Genomic DNA, 24,030 nt, shown 5'->3' on the forward strand with positions numbered 1-24,030 from the left:
CTGCTGGGAGAAAGGAGGACAAAAGAGCCCCACCGCATGAGTGGACGCCTGCTTGCACCATCTCAACCTTGAAACTAAAATACTGTTTAGTTTAAACCTTTTCGCTTCGGCATGTGTGCATGACAAACTTTTTTAAAAGATGGGTTTATCTTGGAGCATAGGGAATTACTTTGTCAACACAAAACTTTCCAACACCCATTTCAATCCAACCTTAGTCTCTCTTGTCGAACAAATCATGCAGCATACACAACATGCTTTAAGGAACGAAATTAAGGCATAAGCAACCTTGCTCATCTCTTATTCTTCCCCAACTGAGCCCCGGAAGTCCTTGCTGTGACCTATGAGAGGGCTCGGTTTTAAGCTGCTTCCACATTAGCCCAGCTTTCCAGAACTACCATCCTTTATTTACTTACTCTGTCATCAGCCTGCTGTCTTATTGTCCTCCCATGTTTCTCTCTCTACCCTGCCCGCCCCCCCCCCCAGCAGTATTTGATGTGGGTGGGTGTGGGAGAGAGAAAGAGAGATAAAATGTAATTGCAGCTTCAGTCAGGCTGGTCTCTTAATTGCATCAATGTCAGTTCCACTTTCTGCAAGGGGAGGCTTTAATTACATTTCCTCTCCCTGGCTTTTTTTAAATAGCAAAACTGTGCTATTTCAGTAAAAACAGAAAAAGAAAAAACGGGGGGAAGGCACAGAAGCCAGTAATTAATTCCCCACTAATGGGAACATGCATTGGGGCACTTAAGAGGCTATACTAATGCTCCAGCTGTCATCTCTCACGTCACCAAAAACCAGTCAGAAGGGGAGGCCCTGCTTGTGCTACTCTCAAAGGGCATTTGTTATGGGGATGTTACACATGGCTGGGCCTTCTCAGTGGTAGCCCTGCAGCTGTGAAACTCTTTGTTCATGGAGATTCTGTTATCCCTCTCACTATGGCTGCTCGGGCAACCATTCTATTCTTTGTCACATAGTAAGTATGCGGGTGGTGCTGTGGTCTAAACCACAGAGCCTAGGGCTTGCTGATCAGAAGGTCGGGGGTTTGAATCCCCCATTGTTCACTCCCAGCTCCTGCCACCTAGCAGTTCGAAAGCATGTCAAGGTGCAAGTAGATAAATAGGTACAGCTCCAGCAGGAAGGTAAATGGCTGCCCCTGAACCGAGCCACCCAGTGACTCTCTTTCCACGTCGCCAGAAATTGCTTCTGTGCATGCGCCGGAAATTGCGTCTGCACATGTCTGCGGCACCGGAAATCGCTTCTGCGCAGGTGCAATTTCTGGCGTCTGGGCATATGCAGAAGCTATTTCCGGCGCCAACACGCCAGTCCGGCCCACAGAGGATCTCTGCGGGAGTGAGCTGGCCCATGCCCAGTAAGCCTTGCCGACCCCTGTGTTAGGTTTTACTTTCCTGTGGTATTTTATGTTCTTAATTTTTACTTGCAAACCACGCAGAGGACTTTTGTCATTAGGTGGTATGTAAATAAATATGATTTTAATTATTGTTGTTAGCCATCCTGGACAGGTTATTATAATAAGCAGAACCAAAACAGCTGGCCCTGCAATTAAAACTTTTAATTGACATTAGGAAGGACCTTTGCTGAATGGAACTTACTTGTGAGTAAATACTGTAGAAGGATTCTGCTCCAGAACAAGGGAACTACTACTTAATGTATTACTATATGAAGTGCACCTCCATTTTAATTCCAATCTCAGCTAATTATGGGAAATGCCTCAGCAGCACCAAGCAGCTCTAGTGTGGAAGCAAGCTTATTAATTTCATTAGAGTCTGTATCCATTTATGCATTGCGTACTCCTAACACTCACTTGTATTGCTTAACCTTCTGGCCTCACTTAAAAGAAACAAATCAAACATACCCCTAATCACTCGGCAGACCGCTTAAATCATCTGATGAAGTGAGCTCTGGCCCATGACAGCTTCTGCCACAATGGATTACTATTTAAGGTGCCCCAAGGCTCTTTGTTGCCTTTGCAACCACACACCAATATGACTACCCCTCTAGAATGTGAGACAATTATTTCCCAAGTGTCACGCCTCAATTACTGCCATTCACTCAGCTGCTCTGTCCCAGAAAGCCACACCACAAGCGCTCTGGGCACTGAAGAATCTATACTTTCAAATCTATACTTGAAGGTCAAGGAGCACACTTTCCTAAATACATAGCAAAAGATACTTTATGTAACAGCAATACCTTCCGAATATATGTATTACCTGTGCAGGTTGAGTGAGCTGCCTTGGAAGAATTCCCTAGATACTCCTAACAGGTTACTGTGTTAGCAGTAATAATGTGAAGAAAGTGTATCTCATTGTTCAGCAGTCTGGGACACAGTGGCCTAGATCTCACCAATTCAGTCATGTGAGCCCCCACTTGAAGTCTGAAATAGTCCAGACATAGATTTACTGCCTTGGTCAGATCTAGGCCATTATGTTGGGACATTTTTCACCTGTTTCACAGCAGATTCTGTTTGTTTGTTAAACCCTTACAGCACAAATTTGTGGCAACTGAGCTACTCTAGGATAGCAAACACTCCACTGCACATTTGCCCCAGGCATGATAAGAAGATCTAGGAGGGAGGCAAGCGATCTCTAATCATGCAGCTGCAAAGTGAGCTAACTTAACATGATCTTGAGGCATGCAGATGATCTGGAAAGAAGGCCAGCTTCAGGAGCATGTAAACTACAAGACCACCAAAGATAACTAAAATCCAGAACAGTACTAGATAATCATGGCACGGCACTAACATGCCCTATATGCAGAACAGAAAGGACACAAGTCTGATTAAGCGCAATGTGCTTCACTCCTAAGTGCACACAGTTAGAAGCAAGTCCCAAGGAAATAAATGGGTCTTACTTCCTAGCAATGGAACCTGATCAGAACTATTCCATAAAAATTTAGCTTGTATGAAACAAAAGGGATTGGGGAGGGAGCCAGACTGCAAGGGGAACTTTCTACAAACACGGGCATACAGTGATGGCTCACTGCACAAATCTAACAAGTCATAGGCATATTTTGCCATTACCCAAATTTAAAAGCAACATTCATATTGTAGATCATCCATTTTTAATAAACATATTATGTAGTAATTTATAAGAAGCACTTACTGGGTAATTTTTTTGGAGGGATGGAAGGATAGGTTCAGGTAGGGCTATAAAAAAAAAGTTTAAAGTCGCTGTGATTCATGTACTTCACAGAAAACAACATACCAGCTACACCAGTGGTGTGAACTGAAGGTCTAGAATTAAATGCTTAACTCCAAATGTTAATTGCTAGGCCTTTAAATTAAGCAAAATTACCTTTCATAAGTTTGTGTGAAACTTGGTTAACCATTCTATAATATGAAAGTTACTCATCTAAGCCAAACTTAGTAATATATTGCTATTTGGTGTGTTTACACAGGGTTTTATCTAAGGCCATGTGGACATTTTTCACTATGAAGGCAATGGGAATTTGTTACAGAACACAGGCTTCTGAAGAACAAATGTAGATTCTTATCTATGAAAATGCAATGACTCTTTCAATACTACCTATTTCTCTGGTTACAGAAAGCATAGTCTGCCTCCATAAAAACAGCCACTGTTACTAAAAAATACTAAATAAAAAGGAGTCTTCCTAATTATTTACATCTTTTTGCAATTCCTAACAAAATCCCAAAACCATGTAAATACTGAGGATACTGCCTCATAATATATGGCAATGCCAAAAGGAGGATGGGAAAAAAGTTTTCTTCCAGCTGAATTAACTTTTACAAACTTTGGCTGAATGACCATTCTGTCCCAATTGCTCCCCTTCAGTAACTGAAATGGGCTGGCATTTTATTAACTCTGCACCAAATGAAGATGATCTATACAATTGTACTGAGGCAGCAATCTTATAAACTGGAGTGTCAAAACACTTAACTGGGTCTCTTAACATCAAAACACATAACTGGAAGACAAAAAAGTAGCTACAGAAGTCACATTCTGCTATATCCAAAAATGGTTTGCAATACGATACATTAGTGCTCATGCTTTCTCATTTTTTTGTGGGAAAGCATGAATGAATAATGAAGTTTAGTGATATTCCTAGTGCATTTAAGATCCACCCTATGTTTTTAATCCTGGAATTCAATACATTTTACCCAATTTATGGCACACCTCATCCAGCTCCTTAAGAACTGCTGTAATTCAGAAAGTGCATACTTACCAGTTAAATTTGCCAACATATGTATTCCAATTGGTCTAGAATGGGTATAAAGAAGCTGTGGTCTTCCAGATGTTATGTTAAGGCATTACATCTGCCTTAGCCACTATGGCCAAACATCAGAAATGATTTGTTTTAGTCTAGCAAACATCTGGAGGGCCATAGGTTCCCCGATCCTGTTCTTAAATAAAGCTAATAGTGCTCATACCAGCCTCTTCTAAAATAAATACTTGTCCACTTCCTAGTTTCTAATGGAAGCTTCCACAATGACAAGGTGAACAGAGGCTGAGTACTAATACATTTATAGGATTTCTATTTTTTTAATCTTCCGAATTTCCCATTTTATACAGCAAAAGAACTTCCTACCAAAAGCAAGATCTGAAAAAGTTTAATATTTTAATGACAGTTTGGAAACTTCAGCTGGTGCAGAATAGCAAGATGGTTTTAGCATATTACACTGATCCTGGCCCAACTGCCAATTAGTTTTCAGTCCCAATTTCAAAGTGCTGGCTTTGACCTATAAAGCCTTAAGCATCTCAGGACCACAATACCTCAAGGTCCACCTCTCTCCATATGAAATGTACCTGGACCCTGAGATCACTCTCTGAGGCCCTTCTTTGTGTGCCTCCTCCACAAGAGCTTCGGAGAGCGGCCACCAGCCCATTTGGTTTCTATGTTGAGTGACTGGAAAGTCTTTGCCTCCTACACAGCAAGCACAGAAGTGTCATAGACAAGTGGTGGAAGGACAGAGCTATCCATACCTCTGCCACTAGCCCACTTATTTTGTGTGCTGGATAAACTAACAAGGCTTTGCCTCCTGCACTTTCAGCATAAACACAAGGTGGGAGTGTGGCCCCTGGAAAAGGAATTTGGTGGGATGCCAATTTCCAGCTTGCTTACTATGCCACATGGGGGAAATGGTGAAGTCCTCCCCATTCTATACGGAGCCCAGAAATGCAGAAGGCTGTCAAGGGCAGAATGTTTTGTTTCTCTTCTAGAAGCTTGTTCACTTGCCTGGGTGAAATCCATCTAGCCCTTGAGATTTTCCCTAGGCCACACCCTCACTCCTCATGTCATAATGCTTGCTGCCTGTGCTCCAAGCAGTCCTTGCACATTTTTTGCCTAGATGGAATGTGTCCTTTAACTGCGATAATGCCACTTCCTTGCTTGGATGGAGAGGCAGATGTGTGGCTGGAATGTAACCTATTCTCAAATCCTTTGCTCCACCTACTTTTGCTTCCTGCCCTGCTCAACAACGACCCTGCAGCTCCTGAAAAGATTGCCCCAAAGGGAATGCAGCCCTGAAGCTACTCCTGGTGATGAGGTAAGTGGCTTCCATTATACAAGAATGAAAACAAGAACAAAAATGGTGCAGTGGGGGGAAATGAAGGACTTGCACCTAGAACCAAATATATTCAATTTGCCAAAAATTAATGAATGGTCACTATTGAAACTTCACACCTCTATCCACTAAATGGATATTTTTTAAGAAAGATGAACAGCATTCTATTGCACGTAAGTGTAATAGAAATGTATAATAAATAATAGCAGCAGCATTAGTTACTTGCTTACATTAGCTATTACTTATATTACATTTTAAAACACAGTTAGTTACAAGATTATTAAGATGGGGAGGCTTTCCAATTTGTTTCCTGCTGTTAGCTGTATTTTAAAATATCGCAAGAAACCCAACAATAATCCTACAGTATTTTTTCATGAAGTTAGATCACAGAGAAATGTCAAAACTCTGAAAGAAGAGGAATATGTATGCTTAATGTAAAAATATATATTCTAGGGTGATATACTGAGAATGTGGCACCATGTGAAGGTGTTAAGAAGCACTTTATCTAGAGATGCTCCTAGAAGTTCTAGAACAGTGGCTAAAGGTAAGCAAGAAGCAATCCAGGTAAGTCAGTCAGGGGTCGGGGGCAGAGTACCAAAGTTAAAAATATACTTACTTTGTAAATAGTGCAAAACCATCAACACGAGACTATAGCTGCTTAAAGTGCCTCGGCTGGCATCATTTATGCCACGAAAACTTGCCCACTTCTTAACAACAAGCACTAATGGACGCACTCGACTCTCAACTGTGAACAAAACAAAACAAAAATGTATCAGGCAGAGCAGCTGAGCCAATCTCATTAGACAAACACCTTTTATAAAGCTCCCCACACACATACATGTATTCCCACTTTTTCAATGAATATATCACTGCCACCCACGATTCCAAAATTGTAGATACCCAAAGGTATACAGTGGTACCTTGGTTTACGAACTTAATCCGTTCCGGAAGTCCGTTCTTAAACCAAGGCGTGCTTTCCCATTGCAGTGGGGGACTCAATTTACAAATGGAACACACTCAACAGGAAGTGGAACATGTTCTGCTTCCAAGGCAAAGTTCACAAACCAATACACCTACTTCCGGGTTTGCAGCGTTCTTAATCCAAGTTGTTTGTAAACTAAGCTGTTCTTAAACCAAGGTACCACTGTACTGTCTTTTAAATAGTTTTTACCAGTACTTCCTTGCTGTCCCTTATGCTTGGAAGTATCTCTACCTATGGAAATCCACCTCTCTTAATAGTGACCTTTTTGTATGAAGCCTTTTGGCTTAATCGCTGGTCCTTCTCCCTGGCCAAAATAAGAAAGAGCAACAATATTTGATCAGATTAATCCCGTGTTATATTTTCTTCTCTTGCCCCATTTCCCTTCTTTGTTTTTGAACCCTAAGCTCTCCCTTTCCACCTCCTCTCTGTGCTGTCTCCTGGTACAATTTAAATTTAGAATATTTAAGCTTCTTTGAGCCAAGTCCTGTCTTTTTAGCTTATATTGTTCAGTAAAAATGGCATTGATGGTGATGTCCTATATACTAACAGTAAAGTCGTTCTCTGAAGGTGTATCCTTAGCACCAGCCATGCATTAGAGATATATTCATGGTTAGTGGGGGGTGCCTCATTGTTTGCGCAAGTCCAGAAAAGCTTGAAAAAAATCTAAGGGGAGGGGAAAAGAAATCATCAAAACAGCTCAGTGGTCTACTGACTGTGTGGTGGTGATGGTAGGGAAACAGCACACCTGGAATGGGGAAAGGAATGAAGTACAGTGGAAAACAGCAGGACCATTCCTTGCTACAACATTTTGTTGCAGGTCCCTTTTGTCTAAATAATAGTAATATTAACAACAATAGTAATAGAACAGTAAGTAAATTATAAGGCTAAATTATATCAGGTCTACATTAAACTGAAAGCATTAGGTAGTGAACAAAGTACAATAAAATAAAGTAGCAATTTATTAAAAGTATGCCTCAACAACTGAATTTTGACACATTTGGTGTGTGTTTTAATAATAATAAAATGTTTGCAGCTTAATCCTATACAAGCTTCCTCAGAAGTAAATCCCACTGAAATAGCTGGATTTACTACCAAGTATGCCTATCTAGTGGACGCGGGTGGCGCTGTGGGTTAAACCACAGAGCCTAGGACTTGCTGATCAGAAGGTTGGTGGTTCAAATCCCCGCAACGGGGTGAGCTCCCATTGCTCGATCCCTGCTCCTGCCAACCTAGCAGTTCGAAAGCACGTAAAAGTGCAAGTAGATAAATAGGTAGCGCTCCAGCGGGAAGGTAAATGGTGTTTCCGTGCGCTGCTCTGGTTCGCCAGAAGCGGCTTAGTCATGCTGGCCACATGACCCGGAAGCTGTACACCGGCTCCCTCGGCCAGTAAAGCGAGATGAGCGCCGCAACCCCAGAGTCGGCCACGACTGGACCTAATGGTCAGGGGTCCCTTTACCTTTACCGTATGCCTATCTAGTATTGAAGCTTAGATACTGAGTAGCATCTCAGTTTGCAAACACAGAAAGAGAATCTTATGTAACTGACCATCTATATATATAAAAAATACAGACTACTTACTGTATGCATAGGTTCTGAGAAGGAATGTATTTCTTATTCCTACAACATTGTTTACATTCAAGTCAAACTCCACACAGCTAGAGGAGAAAAAAATAAATTTGCACAAGGACTTTAAACAAATAAATCCTATATATTTATTAGGACTTATATATTGCTTAATCACAAAACTTTAACCAGTGTACATAAGCAATAACACACAGCTAAGGAAAACTTTTCAAAACAAATAAAGATCCCTAAATTGTATTTTGCGTAGGTTTGCTGAAACAAAAAAGTTTGCAGCAGGCACCTAACACAGTTATTTCATTATGGGTATGATTAAAAACATTGTTGTGGAACTGATTTACAAACACAAGCCTGCTTTGCTTTTCAGAATACCATCTGTGTTTCATTTGTGTGCAAATGTAAACAAAAACAGGGCTAGTGTTTTCAGAACTGTCACTCGTCTGAAAAAGTTGGATTAAAACCCTATAATTTCTTGGTACAGCATGCTGTCATCTCCACCCAGTAGCTGGGCAATAAAACTCAAGTGTTCTTGCCACTGTAGCCTTTTCCCCACTTAAATGAGACATTTTTCTGGAGTGATCATTCCCTAAGGTACATGCCAATGATGAAAAATTTGGAAAGATTTATACCAATATATAACCACAGAATATGCTGAAACACCCAGAAGCATCTTTGCTGAGCCACAAACAATTGCAAGTTTTCCAAATATTACCAATTTCACCTTTATGTGATTTACAGATAAAGTCCCCGCCCCCATGAAAAGTGTTAACAGCCAAAACACCCATTAGTGAGTGGACAATACCAGAAATGTGAAGCTTTAAGCAAGCTTTTTTTACTGAGCAGGTTACCATGCCATACTCAGATCAGGTACTCTCTGGCCTGGCAGCTCTGCCTCTGAATTCTAGATGTGGAAGGTTGGGCTATGGATCAGTGGGAAATAAAATGCACTTGGCTGCTGCTCAAAGGCATTTACTGCTTTATGTGTTCCAGTACTGAGCACAGGCAACAATTAAGCGCTGCTCACAATCTGACTCTCAATTTGCTCCATAGCAAGCCACATATTTAAGCAGACACATAATTTATCAAGGTCCTGGGAAAATGGATTCTAATGAATTCTAAAGCAGGATTGAACAACTTAATATAATTAAGGTAACTGTAATGGATTGATCTTAGCTGGAAACCAAAGCCTCATGACACGTAGCAAGTTAGCACAAAAGGTACAAAATTATTTTCCACTTTACTAAGAGAACCAGGAAATTCTGACAAAGTTTGGAGTAGCAGAAGTGTAGAAAATAATGCACTTGCCCCCCAATACTTGGCAGAAAACCATGCACTATAGCAAATAGAAACAAAGAGCAACCCATGCAGGCAAGAATCCGTGGCAGAACTATCGCCACGTCCAAAGCCCTGCCAGCTAGCAGGAGAGGGCTCTTTTCCCATTAAGAAGAGTCTTGTGGATCAGGCCAACTAATCTAGCACTTTGTTTGTACCATGGCCAACTAGATCCATAAGGAGAGCCCACAAGCGAACATATGTACAGCAGCACTCTCCCCAGCAACTGGTATTCAGAGACATTCTGCCTCCCAACAGCGGAGGTGGAACACAAGCCTTATCCTCCATGAATTTGTTTAATCCTCTTTAAAGCCATCCAAGTTGGTTGCAACCACTCTCTCTTGTGGGAGCGATCTCCCTAGTTTAACAAATGACACTGTGAGTACGTGTCTGTCCTAAATCTTCCAACATTCAGCTTCATTGGATATTTGAGTTCTAGTGCTATGAGGAAGAAAAAAAACCTCCTCTATGCACTTTCTCCACACAGCGCATAATTGTATATACCTCTATCATGTCTCCTCTTACTTGCCCTTTTTCTAAACTGAGAAGCTGCTAATGTTACAATCTTTCCCTATAGGGGGAGTTCATTATCCCCGCTCTCTCATTTACTTTGGTGGGAGGGAATTAATTCTGCCATCTTCAAGGCTGGAGTAGGTTCAGGGCAAGTTGAGGAAACCAAAGCAGTAAGGATCTTGCAGATCTATGCCCCCCCAATCCTATTTTAGGGTTGCCATATTTCAAAAAGTGAAAATCCAGACAAAAAAGGTGAGCTTTTTGGTGGGGCCAAAGTTGTTGAGCCAAAAAAAAAAATCAACACTTCCGATTTGGGCTGCTAAACACCCGGATTTCCCCAGACATTTTAACCAATTTCTTAAAATTCTGCTGCTTGGAGCTCTATCCTATTTTTCTTACCACCAACAGCAGGACAGTGGCAGAGCTTTCCACTGCTGCCCCAGGGGACCTCCAGTGGCCAACATGCCAATCTAGACCATCCTCTCACCCTTCAGCCATCCTCCCAGGGAGTATTTCATAGCCGAGATTAAATAAAATGTGGGTGTTGAAGATTTTATCCCCACCAACCAGGCAATAACAGAAAAGCTTTAAAAAAACATGCTTTAGAGATCCAGGAAGATAGATTACAAACAAACTTCTAGTTAAATGAATGCTTTGAAAAATGCTGCTACATAAAAAAATGAATGTGTTATGCTAAAGGGCTGAATGGTGACAATCGCGTAGTTACTTTATTTACACTACCCAAAAACCCTCTGCGCTGTCTCACACCATCACTGAATATAGCTTGCTGCCTTAAGAACATAGGAAGCTGCCTTCTAAAGGCTCAGATGACTGAGCCATCTCACACAGTATAGGCTACTTCAGTAGCAGCAGCTCTCCAGGGTTTCTGGCAGACATCTAGTATATCACATCACCTGCCACCCGATCCTTTCAACTAGAGGTGTTGACCTAGGGGTTGGACCTTCTGTGTTCAAAGTTTGTGCTTTACCACTGAGGTACAGCACAGTTAATAGTAAGACAAACACAGAAAGACAGGAATAAACAAAAACAGAGACGTAAAAGAAGAAGTCTTCCAGAGAAGATGGAAGAATCAGCTGAAACAAAAGCAGAAGCAACCCCTGCAGACTTTGCTATTTCTATAAAGAATGCAAATCAGATGTAAACACAGACATGAAAACTTGTGTTTTAGCCCCATTGGGATTCTGATGCAGCACAACCTCCCACAAAGACATGGCAAAGCAGAAAGAAGAGATCCACTTTACGCCTTTCAACCTACTCTCCAGCTCTAAAGTGAATTAGGGCCCCTTTATATTGTATTAAAATAATGAATGGAAGACAATCCATTTATTATGGAAGCCATTTATTGGAGAAATTAAATCAGCTGTCACACAGAGAATCACTCTGCTATAAATAAAATATAACAGCATAAAAGGCAAGCATATCAGAATACCAGGACATACCTTAAGCCCCACTGAAATCCATAAAGAACAACTCACTTTTGATTCATTTCCCACTGATTATACAACAGGGGCAAACAGTGGGTTGGGTAACAGTAACCATTATCTTATTAAGAACTATGCCACACAATCAAAAAGAACCCAGCACATTTTTTCAAGAACAAGATCTAAAAACTAATGGAAATTATAGTTACCTGACTTTGTCCCTGAACTTCACTATTGGCACTTTTGCTCGAATCAGCTGAGGTCTCTCAATATAGTTTGCTGAAAGGGAAGGGGAAAAAGTACATCTCACAGATATATTAAACAGCATTGGGCAAAGCAATTACACTGTTTTAGCCTGGTTAGATAAGAGATAGATAAAGGGTTTTATGACACAGCAATTCTTAAGCTGTACTGCACCAAACATGCACACATTTCAATCATTCTTATTCAGTTCATGGATAAAATTGTATTTGGTCAACCATCAGATCTCATTAATTTCCAAGTTCAAGACCGACTGCAGTTGTTTTTAAAAAAACACACTAAGCAAGCATGCAGATTAATGCCTTGGGCACACTGACAGATGACCTTAATAAGACACTTTATGCCCTTAAAGCTGGTTTGGAAGCTGCAGCTAGTACAGAATGTGGAAGCTGTGCTGCTGAGTGCAGCTACCTACCATGAGCCCCACTTCTGAAATAACTGCACTGGCTGTCACTTTGCTACCAATCCAAGGTTAATGTTCTTTTGTTTCCTTATAAAGCCTTAAACAACTCAAGAACAGTAGGAACACCATCCATGCCCTTATATAGACATTGTAGAATGTGACCAGTCTACTGAGATCCATCTTGAGATAACCAGAAGGGAACAATGGTGGAGCGTATGTTAACGCAGCCCAGGGCACATGCGTGGGTCATCCCCCAAAGGGTGTTGAGGGAGCCCACTGCAGCTCACCTTGCAAAGTGGCGCAGAGGGCGCACTTGCACACCAGTGTCTAAGGGAGGGGAGGGGAGGGGAAGCTGCCGCCAATTCTCCTCTTTCTCTCCGCCCCAGGGTCAGACCTCTTCCAAAAGAATGTAAGGACCAACTATGATTATGTCAAACATTTAGTACAATTGGGCGGCTTTACTACAGCTTTTGTATTTGTGCTGTATTTTAATGCGCTGATTTTAAGAGAAATGTATTTGTATTGTTGTGAGCCACCTTGGTACCAGTGATGAATGGCAGCATAGATATGCCTTAAATAATGAATGAGGGGAACCTCAAATCCAACCCATTCACTTGGGCAGTCATAAATGCAGTCTTAATTAAGTTAAATTTAAACTTTTTCATGTAAGGGTTTCTTGCCCATTAGCGCATATCACAAAGCATTAGCCAACCATCATTTCACTATAACATAGTCCAGAACTTACAAAGCTTCCGACAGAAGTGTTTTTGGAGTAAGCTGAGTATGTGTCTTGCTTCAGTCTTCTGATTAATCTGAAATAAATTACGTCCATTAATACTCAGATGCATTCAGGAAATGAGTGAGGGTTGTATCTAAAAGTGCATTCCACTCACACAACAGGACTTCCCCTTCCCCTCTTCTTCTCACGCACCCACACCATCTGCTTCAGAGGGTCCCCCAACCTTCTGCAGCAGTTTTTGATGGTGTGCAGGGGGCTGCAGGGAAGAGGGGGAGGTTTTGTTGTGCAAGTAGAATGGCAGTGTTGGTTACAACCCTGAATATTTTATATCTATTAAAACAAACCAGTGGAGGCATCTGTTAAAAACACATGACATTAAATAGAAGCTAATTAAAAGATCACATCTTTCTACATCCACCATTGCAACAACCTATGCATTCCTAACTTTCATGTGTCATTTATGAAACAAGATACAAAGGGTTAAAATGATTGGTGCTTGGATAAAAACACACTGGGAGTCCCATTCAAGGCAGGTCCTACAACATACCCCAAGTAAAGAGTCCAGTTTGGAGGTATCATTAAAGGACAGATAATGTATGTGTGTTTGTGTGTGTGTGTTTCATTCCCTGGATATAACATTGGGTTTTTTTCCACCCCAGGCCCCCAAATTATATTATGTAACTTTGATAATACAGCACCTCCATTAGTTATCTTTTCGAGTGCTCAGTCCATAGTGCAAGTTTTAAGGTATTAAATGTTACATGGATCCAGGCCAGAGTACCTTAGAGGAGGGGTTATTGGCTTGGTTTGTTCTAGTTTTTATTATGTATTTTGTATTTTTATCTTGTGAACCACTCTGAGATCTACAGATGAAGGACAGCATATAAATTTAATAAATAATAAATATAATATAACAATAACAACAACAATAATAATAATGTTGGGAGTGTGAGATACCGGGAATAAAACAATCGGAGCGATCTTGCCCTGTTATCTACATAAAAAATACTTGTTATGCTCACACACCATTTTTTACTTAAGATTAGAAAACAGAAAAATTATCAGAACTAAAGAGAGACACTGTGAGTTAAGTTGCCCTTCCTGGAATACAACTTAAACCCCTACTTGAATAAGGTGTATTTGCATAATGAGTATTGCTAATCATTAACAGCTTTCATGAGGAATGAGAATAATGCAAGTAGGTCTTTTTAAAAGCATGATTAAGGCTAATGCAGCGTGTAATGCAGTTACATTGTTAATCTAAGTGATAGTATGGTTCCAGAAATGTGACTATTTTATTCAAATTATCTGGTGAAGTTTCCATTCTATTAAGAGGTACTCTTTTTTTAAAAATGCATATGATCCATCACTAATTGCCCTTTTTTCTTCTCGGCTACAGAGAAGCAGATTCATTTTGGGTTTTTTTTGCTACAGGTTCTGCTCCTCTGAAGTGTGCCTCCCCTCATCTTAAAAAGCTGTCTTGTGTCAGCTGTCTTGTTTTCTGCCTTCACATACAGAAAAGAATGTATACAGTACATAAATTCTGCAAGTATACCTTTGATGGGGCGGCTATATGTGACCTTATGCATCTGATTGCCCAGTAGGCAGAAGGAACAGCCAGGTAATATGAACTGGCTCTACCATAGGGATGAGGAACCTTTTGCCTGGGGGCAACTAGTTCCAACTTGGCTGCTTCCTCCAAACCACGTCCACCTGTCCCACATGTGGCGTGGCTTGCTGTCTCGCCAATCAGCTGATTGGCAGTGAAAATAAACCAGCTAGGATCAGTTGCACAATTGAGTTCTCCATGGAAAACTCCACAGCCAGTTGATCACAGAAGAAAAGCAGAATCCCTTGGAACTCCATAGCCAGTCAATTCTTGAAGAGACTTGCAAAGAGATCAGAGTGCTTTAAAGAACAATTATTAACTGATCTGAAGTAGTTCAAAGTACTGCGCAGGGTTCTTTGCAAGACAGGCATGCCACTCTGAAGTCCTTGTGATGTCAGGTGATCGAAAGGTGGGTGGCCCTGCCCACCTATCATATTTGGCCTGTAAGGGTTAAAGGAGATAAGGACCAGGCCAATTCTTCACCACCGTTCTACAAGTATAAAAATATTTGCACTTGACCATGATTTGTTGGGGGCCCAAGTCATCAGGCAGGGGCAGAAAATGCAAAAAGAAAAAGACTCAGGTTTAGAATTTCATTAATTTCCTTTTAACTGAATTTGTTAAAGATCTCTGGCATCACAGTCCCTTCCTACACTGCAGCTCTCCTTCCAACCTCTCTCAGAAAAAAAGCTAAGAATCTTGGAAAGCTATTTTCACAGACAGCAGGTTTTCCTTCTAGTACTTACTGGCTGCTCTTTAACCACCAGGCACAGGTCACCATCGCTGCTACGAGTACCAAATCCATTTAGTGAGGATCCAACCAAAAAGAGTCTACTATCTGCAAGGAAAGAACTATACAATAAAATCTTATTCTTTAGAAGAAGGGAATAATTAAAAACATGACTATTTGAGTGTCAGAAACATATGGAATGATAACATACTTGGAAAGATCTGCTGAATTTCCCTCTGGAGTTGTGTTCGGCAAAGCTCTTTTTTGTTCAAGTCATAGGTTTGTTGTTGACACACTTGAAATAATTCCAGTATTTGCTGACTTAGCTTAACATATGCAAAAAACAAACCAACATTTACTATACAACTATCAGTATGATCTCTTATACATATATAGTAAATACATTTGTGTACACACACACACTTTTAAAAAGGTTTTTCCCCCAAATCACCTATCAAAGTCATACGAGAAATCACTGCAAATAAATGATTTTGCAGGAGCCTGATTAGTGAGACTGGTCTCACTAAAAGCACTCTAAACTTTGCTAATCTACAGACAAACATCTGTTATTGGACAGCACACAGGCAATTAAAATTGTTGTTCTTGCTGCAATAATACACAGCTGCATAGTATTACTATTGCTGCTTGAACACAATCAGCACTGTGGAAGTTTTACTATTAAAAGCAGTGTTCCTGTTTCATGTGTTTCTTCAATCTGCTCCCACAATAGAAGCAGGCATCCTCCTTGCAACCACAGGATAAATCATTTACTATTATCCTTCAACATTCTGCCATTCCCATTGCAGTCAGGGGCAAAGGTGACAATTCAGACGCACATTCCCCAGCATTCTTCAATTATATTTTAACTATTTATTATTATTATTTTTACAAAAAGCACTGGCTGTGGCAAGGGATCCCAATACACTCTCCCTCCCTCCCTTGGGAATGATGTTACTGGTTCTATATTGACTGACAGCAGGAGTGGAAATCTATACTTGCTCAAAGAGTCATCCTTGCTCTAAGACTCAGTGTAAATGTTTCCAACACATTGGCTCTGTTTAAGATACCGTTCAGCTCCTCTTGCAGCCCAGAATTTGGGAGCCACTGTCTTGCACAGAAAACTTTATAGAAAGGAAAAGAGCCCCCTTTCTCAATTTTACCTTATCTTTGGCCACAGGGAGTGCAGTTTCTATAAGGTCAGGAAATGAAGCTTCTTGTAAGGGTGGCACACATCCCGTCAAATCAGAGATGTAATGTGCTGGAAATAATGGCGAAGGAATTGATCCAGGGAATGACCGCCTGTGATCTTCTGGTAAAGGCACTACTTGGTTAGCTGAAGCAGATTCATGATGAGGTGAATGAAATCGCTGGCGCTTCACTTGATAAGGAACATCCTGCTCTTTCAGCCTCCTAAAAATGTAAGAGACGTTTGACTATTCCAGTTTCGGTACTTAACTATGCAAGGGGGCGGGGGAGACTGTACTGTCAATGCTACCAATTAAACAATGTGACTATTCTAGCAAGACTGTGTATTATTTTTAAAGAGGAATGCCCAACTTTGATATGATGCAAATAAAGTCTTAAAACAGGGAACTCAAAAGAATGTGCAAGTGCTCAATTTGTGTCCCATAGAAAGACAATGTTAGATCAAATTGCCAAGCCATTCTTATGCACAGCAAATACAGTTCTCATTCTGAAACACTTCCTATTCAAGAGAGCAGTTTTGAATCTGAAGAGGGCGCTACAGTGAGACGTTGTGTGCAATGTGTGCCCTGTGATAAAAGTGGGAAGGAAGAGGAAGTAGTTAATGGGGGACAATGACGACTCAGGATCCAGTCTACTGGCCAGTTCTTATTCCTCACACACTTCACCCTTATCAGTACAGCAGTAAATCTGGTTCACACATTCTCATAAGAGCAGCCTTTCCGGACCATTCATATTCTTGTAAAGAAGCTGGTAAAATGCGGTCTTGACTACGCTACCACTCAGTGGATTTGTAACTGGCTGACTGACCGAACCCAAACGGTCTCATCAATGGTTCCTCTTCATCCTGGAGAAGAGTGACTAGTGGGGTGCCACAGGGTTCTGTCTTGGGCCCGGTCTTATTCAACATCTTTATCAACGACTTGGATGATGGACTCAAGGGCATCCTGATCAAATCTGCAGATGACACCAAACTGGGAGGGGTGGCTAACACCCCAGAGGACAGGATCACACTTCAAAACGACCTTGACAGATTAGAGAACTGGGCCAAAACAAACAAGAGGAATTTTAACAGGGAGAAATGTAAAGTATTGCACTTGGGCAAAAAAAATGAGAGGCACAAATACAAGATGGGTGACACCTGGCTTGAGAGCAGTACATGTGAAAAGGATCTAGGAGTCTTGGTTGACCACAAACTTGACATGAGCCAACAGTGTGACGCGGCAGCTAAAAAAGCCAATGCAATTCTGGGCTGCATCAATAGGAGTATAGCATCTAGATCAAGGGAAGTAATAGTGCCACTGTATTCTGCTCTGGTCAGACCTCACCTGGAGTACTGTGTCCAGTTCTGGGCACCACAGTTCAAGAAGGACACTGACAAACTGGAACGTGTCCAGAGGAGGGCAACCAAAATGGTCAAAGGCCTGGAAACGATGCCTTATGAGGAACGGCTAAGGGAGCTGGGCATGTTTAGCCTGGAGAAGAGGAGGTTAAGGGGTGATATGATAGCCATGTTCAAATATATAAAAGGATGTCACATAGAGGAGGGAGAAAGGTTGTTTTCTGCTGCTCCAGAGAAGCGGACACGGAGCAATGGATCCAAACTACAAGAAAGAAGATTCCACCTAAACATTAGGAAGAACTTCCTGACAGTAAGAGCTGTTCGACAGTGGAATTTGCTGCCAAGGAGTGTGGTGGAGTCTCCTTCTTTGGAGGTCTTTAAGCAGAGGCGTGACAACCATATGTCAGGAGTGCTCTGATGGTGTTTCCTGCTTGGCAGGGGGTTGGACTCGATGGCCCTTGTGGTCTCTTCCAACTCTATGATTCTATGATTCTATGACCAGGCCAAAAGCCTATCCGGTCCAGCATACTGCTTCTGGTCTTGAAAATATTATTAACTTGGAAAATACCAGTAAAGATTCAGGGACCAACACCTAAAAATGCCAGGGTCTCCTCTGTTTATCTGCATATGGTATGACTCCATTGTTTTCAGTAAAGTTACCAAAGCTACAACAGATGTGTTCACAGCCATTTTCCCTTGTGGGTATGGGAAGGGAACAGTCACTCCCTAGCTTTTCTGTGGTTGCAAATAGAAAAAAAATGCATGAACAGTGCCACAAACACATAGCAATATGCACCCTTGAGAACAATGGAGAAATACTGCTGGGTGGGAAATGACTCCAGACTTCCCATTTTGAGAGTGTGTCAGCATCTAACAAGATAGGCATCATAATAAACAAAATGTGGGCAAAGTGTCATAAAAAGTCTCAAAGAGTAACACCTTTAATAGGGGGTCACTTCAGTATTATATTTATATTATTTTATAGTGCTTTATTCTAAGGGAACATAACATGGAAGAGAACCACAGAATGCACTTACTTTCTGCCTCGGAATGATGCAGGTGCAGCTGATGTATGCACTGGGCTGCCATTTCTATAGGCAAAAGGTGGAGGTGAAACAGGTGGGATGGTCAGAAGATTACCACTTACTGGAGTTCTAGGAAGATTAAAATGCAGTATGATTATTCATGCCAGTGTTTTGAATTTAAATTTAAACATTCATACAATAATTACTTAAGTAATAAAGTGAACATGCATGCTACCATTCAGTCCTGTGATTAAATACAAACTAGTCAAGTTTATTACTCAAACTTTATTTTCACTGCAAACCTAAAGCTCAACTGGACATTAAATTGCTTCTCTGTGGTTGTTTATGTGATAATGTTAACACTGCAAGTAGGCTTTTTAAAAATCCAAGATTTGTTTCTGGCAGCAAATTTCAGATTAAAATTCTACTTACATTGTACTCTGGAATTGCTGGTGAAAGAGAACAGGAGGTATGTTCACTGGAAGATTAATGAAGAAGTTGTATTGTTGATGTTCTGGTGGGAAGGGTGGATGACCCAAGTTGGAAGAATTTGGGAACATGCTCTTCTATGCTGAAAGTAAACATGTATTCTTCTACCTATTATTTAAAAAAAAAACTGAAATCAGGCAACTAAAGCAAGTCATAAGGTTTACATATATTAGCCATTACTGCAAGCTGATAACTTCTGAGTGATTTTTGGCAATAACGTGTTGTTACAACGTAATTTTCCTTAAATATTCACAAGCACAGACACATCAAAATTAGTATTTATTATTTTTCAGATGCATTGGGAAAGCAAGGTAGGCACTCTTAATATTTCCAATTCATGATCATTAAAAAGGGGGGGTTAAGGCCTAAGCAGACCAGATACGTTACCTTGAAATGCCCAATGTTCATAAACAGCACCCACAACAACTCTACAAGCAAATAATCAATCATGAAAATAATTTTAAAAATATTTATATGTTTTCCTCTATAAACAAGATCCCACTTTTGAACAAGGAGTAGGAGCCAACTGTTCTATAAGAGTAAATTCATTCTTTTTCCTTCAGAATTTAAAACTTCTATAGATTCTAATAACATCTCCCAACTTAATAAAACAATATGCCAATAAAATAATGTGCCAAACAACAATCCAAGTGGGGTTTTTCCCTTCAAAAATTAAACTTGTATAGAATCCAATGAAGCCTCCAAATTTTATAAATAAAAGAATATGCTGAATCCAGTTGCACGACACTGTTACTATCACAAGTCTCGGATACATGCCCTGAAGTGAAGGCCCAAGACAGGTGTTGATCATTATGTGAGCTGCGCACAGGTGGTCTGAAGCGAGCGAGCGAGCTACCATTCCTGTGGAGCCTCCTTTTATTGAGACAAACATGCAAGCTAGGCAGGTACATTTTGGGGCTGTGACCTTTACACATCTTCCGTCCCGAAATCGTGGGGTGGTACTAGGCTATTTTGGCACCTGTTCCACAGCATCATTTTCCCCTTGCACAGTGTATGACGAATGGAGACAAAGGTCTCATGGAAAAGGGTTACAGACAGGACACCGCAAACTGCTGAGATCGCGAAAGGTCAGGAAGAGGTGGAACGATGTACAGACAGCTGTGGCTTGTCTGAGAGGGGGCGTTTTGCCCTGCACCCCAAGGTCACGCGTGCAGGCCGACCGTGGCTGCCCGCTGGTTGAGAAGTGTGCTCCCTCCGGACCCCACTGCCCCACTCCGCGCTATCCCTACAATGCCCCACATTGGGGAAAAGATTCCTGCATTGCAGGAGGCTTAACTAGATAACCCTCCTGGCCCCTTCTAACTCTACAGATCTGAGTCTAAGACCCACTTTTCCACTTGCCAATCTGTCTATATTTGCATAAGCAGAGCCCGTAAGACAGCAGGCCCCATTTCGCCATTATGGTCAAGAACCATTAATAGCGTTGTCCTTCATGAATCTGTCTAATCCCCCTTTAAAGCCATCTAAACTTGTGGCAATTTTTCACAATTATGTGTGATGGGAAGTAAAATGTTATTTTGCTCATCCTCAATCTACTGCCACTCAATTCCACCAGGTGACTAGCAGCTAGCAGTTTAGAGAAAGTCAGTATGTACGTGAACATGGTTAAGATTTTTGCGCTAATAGGCATCAATTTATTCATAACTAAACGTTATTTGCTATTTTGTTGCTCATTCACCTCATTAGACTTCTTAGCAATTTCCTCATGTTCCTGAACAACTTGGTATCGTCTGCAGACCTAGTCAACTGCTCATCCATTACTCCAGATCACTTATGAAGAAGTTAAAGATTACCAGTTCTAGTATGGATTTTTTGGCCTCCACTGTGAGAAGTTCCCATTTATTCAGGAGCCTTTCAAGATGAACTGGGTTAGATCACCCCTACTCAAACCCCAAAAGGCTGCTGGTGTAGGAGTTACTGTCTACAGGTAGCCTCCCATTTTGATTCATCTTCAACAAGGCTTGTTCTCCTGTATGTTTAAATCAGGGCCCAAAAGTAATTTAATACAGGGCACAAATTATCATCTCCCTGTTCAAAGCACTCAGAGTGATCTGGAGATAAGGAATGAAGTAAAGAAGGTATCTGATGAAGAAAGCATAGTAACGGGCAACTTCAATTACCCTAACACACACTGATAAATACATGTTTGGATCAAGATGAAAAGGAAAAATTTATACATTTCCTAAATGACTGTGCCCTACAGGGATTCCTACAGGCATCTGGCTAACCACTGTGGTTGGAAACATGATGCTACCTGTTTGTTCTGATCCAGCAAAGCTGTTCTTCTACGATTCCCTGTCATTTCCATACCTAACCACATTAAACAATAAACATGCCCCACTGATTTCACCGATTTCCATATGCCTATCTTAACGGTGTCCTCGTTTTAGGCTACTAGTACCAGCGTACATATAAGCACCTGTATGTTCCCTTCCAAGATAGCTTGATAACACAATTTTTCCAAGAAGGCCAATCTTTTTAAACAGCCTCTCTCTCTCTCTCTCTCTCTCTTTAAACGGCCATCACTCATTTTTGTGTGCCAGTTACCAAATTCTACTGACAGCCACTTTGGTGACCTTAAAACATCCCCACCACTGTGCGCAGACCATGCCCCACGGATAAAGCATTTCCCCAGTACAGTAATCGTGAACGGGCTTGCTCTCGGAGAGAACCTTGCCTGCCCACCAGATACAGAATGAAACCTTCACATTCTATTTTATTTTTTAATGAAACCGAGCAACCACCCAGCGCGGCCTTGGGAAGCAGCTCTTTCTGCCTGTGTTGCAGACAGCTCCGTTCGAAGGATTTGGCAGCACACGCGAGTCCAGGCGGGCATCGCCGCCGCGAGCGAAGCAACTTTCTGGTGGCCGCTAAGCTACAGAGAAAGCAACACACCCCATCCGAACACCACTGACGTCACAAGGACTGTTGTTCCTTATCGGTAATCCGTACCCGGAACATCTGCCAGGCCTTCGGGCCCCACCAGAACCCCCGCAAGGCACTCGCGACCGCCCGGAATCTCCCTCAAGTCTACCACCCTGTCTCTCCCCAGAGTTTCTAACACACCCCCCCATGAACAAGTACCTCAGAACCAGCCCTCCCCTCCCCCCCCAGAACCTCGAGTATCTGAGAAACGACCCCTCCCTTCCCTCACACACCCTCTGGCGCCCCGCTCGCTTCCAAGCGAGAATCTTGAGGGGAAAATGTGCGAACGGCCACGTAGAAACCGTTCCCCTCCCCCAAAAAAAGTCTCCGCCCCCCCCCCGAATGGTATTCGTTCCTTCAACTTACTCCGGTGCGGGAGAAGCAGCTGACTGGGCAAGGCCCAGCGCGCTCCGAAGCCAGCAGACTCGGCTCTGTTTTCTTCCCTTCCTCCTCTCTAGAGAGAAAGGGAAGGGAGAGGCGGGATCTTCCAGAAGTAACCCGGAACCGCTTGCACTAGACCATCTCTATGGCTGTGGCCTCGTTCTGCCCCGGATCCAGAACCAGCAGAGCGGGAGCGAAGGTGTTCGAAGACGTCGCAAGCGCCCTTCCGTCGCCTCTCTCTCCGCTCCGCGGCGTTCCTCTCCATAGTAGTGGCTCCGGTCCCACTCTGCGCATGCGCCGCAGCCGGGTTTAAGCGCGACTAACCGCCAGGAGTTGGCTTGGTATTGCTTAGCGCCAGGCGAGGGTTGAGAACGCGACGTGATCCGGGGTGCTTCCGGGAGAGTGAAGCTTTATTTCGGAATTAAATGGCAAGGCATGGTATTGAAAAGAACATGTTATCCAGTTATGTGTATGAGGATTTCTCCTTAAAAGGCAGCGGGAAATTTAGCCTCGTGGAAGATTCGCCCAATTTGCATGCTAAAATTCCTCAGCTTGGCTAAGAAACACGAAGGCGAATCCAGTCAAGTCAATAATAATAATAATTTATTATTTATACCCCACCCATCTGGCTGGGTTTCCCCAGCCACTCTGGGCGGCTTCCAACAGAACACTAAAATACAAGTGTAGAGTAGACCCGCTGAAAGCAATGGAATTAAAACTACAGTACATGTCCCATTAATGTCGTGCTTTGAGCACGACTGCCTTGAGCCAGCCCAATACATATTTACTTCGAAGCAAGTCTCTCTGAATTATTAGGGTTTCTCCTCAACTAAAGGGCATAACAGCCGATAACTTCTCAGAGAGTGTATTTTACCAGCTATGCTTCTTGTTTGCTAGCTTTTGACTTCTTCAAACGTTTTATATTGCGACTGATGATGTACTTCTTTGGACACTTAAAATGTAAATGTGAAATAAGATGGATGAATAAATCGGCCGTGTAATGTGCATAGACATCAATTACAGGTAGGCAGGTAGCAGGTAGGCAATCAGTCTTTAATCTCTAAAGGGTGTCCCTCCCTCACTCTCTGGTACTGTTAGCTTGCCGAGCCCCCAAAACTCTCTTAACTACCAAAACTGCCGTCTATCTCTTGTGCCTTTGCACAGTGACACAGAATTAGATTACACCTTCCATATACGGAGTTGGGAAGTGTATGCCCCCTAATCCCTTTTCTGAATATCCCAGTGGTCATGTATCAAGAAGTCATCTTCTAACCTTAGCTTTCTTCCATAGGGACACATCTTTCCATAAGTATACATCACCTGTTCTGGGCTATTCACACTCCTTTGTCAAGTCCAAGACATCTAGTATCATAAAGCAGAAACACAGCAACAGTCCTATTCACAGAAATTCACAGAACAGCAAAATCCATAGCACTTATAATGTGTTCCTTAAAATTCCAGTTTATGTTTGCATTTTTGACTTACAGTCTTGTGAGAGATTGTGGTATATTCCCCT

General features: G+C 41.9%; 1 protein-coding gene across 2 annotated transcripts in view; it reads right to left on the reverse strand.

The window, feature by feature from the left end:
• Positions 1–22,797, reverse strand: part of TENT2 (terminal nucleotidyltransferase 2) — a 34,840-nt gene extending 12,043 nt beyond the window's left edge. The window contains exons 1-12 of one of the 2 annotated variants that reach the window (XM_083576198.1): positions 22,500–22,599; positions 20,887–20,978; positions 19,131–19,295; positions 18,711–18,827; positions 16,289–16,538; positions 15,340–15,454; positions 15,145–15,236; positions 12,796–12,862; positions 11,596–11,665; positions 8,097–8,173; positions 6,153–6,281; positions 3,117–3,160 (exon numbers count right to left, since the gene is read on the reverse strand). In XM_083576198.1, the coding sequence (XP_083432324.1) occupies positions 3,117–3,160; positions 6,153–6,281; positions 8,097–8,173; positions 11,596–11,665; positions 12,796–12,862; positions 15,145–15,236; positions 15,340–15,454; positions 16,289–16,538; positions 18,711–18,827; positions 19,131–19,258 (1,089 nt within the window). In that variant the 5' untranslated portion in view covers positions 19,259–19,295; positions 20,887–20,978; positions 22,500–22,599. Of the gene's footprint in view, positions 1–3,116; positions 3,161–6,152; positions 6,282–8,096; positions 8,174–11,595; positions 11,666–12,795; positions 12,863–15,144; positions 15,237–15,339; positions 15,455–16,288; positions 16,539–18,710; positions 18,828–19,130; positions 19,296–20,886; positions 20,979–22,499 lie in introns of both variants that reach the window. The other variant, XM_083576197.1, reaches the window with a different exon arrangement.
• Between the last annotated feature and the right edge of the window lie 1,233 nt (positions 22,798–24,030).

This window comes from Podarcis filfolensis (genome assembly GCF_964270895.1).
Source record: "Podarcis filfolensis genome assembly, chromosome: 11".
NCBI lineage: Eukaryota > Metazoa > Chordata > Lepidosauria > Squamata > Lacertidae > Podarcis > Podarcis filfolensis.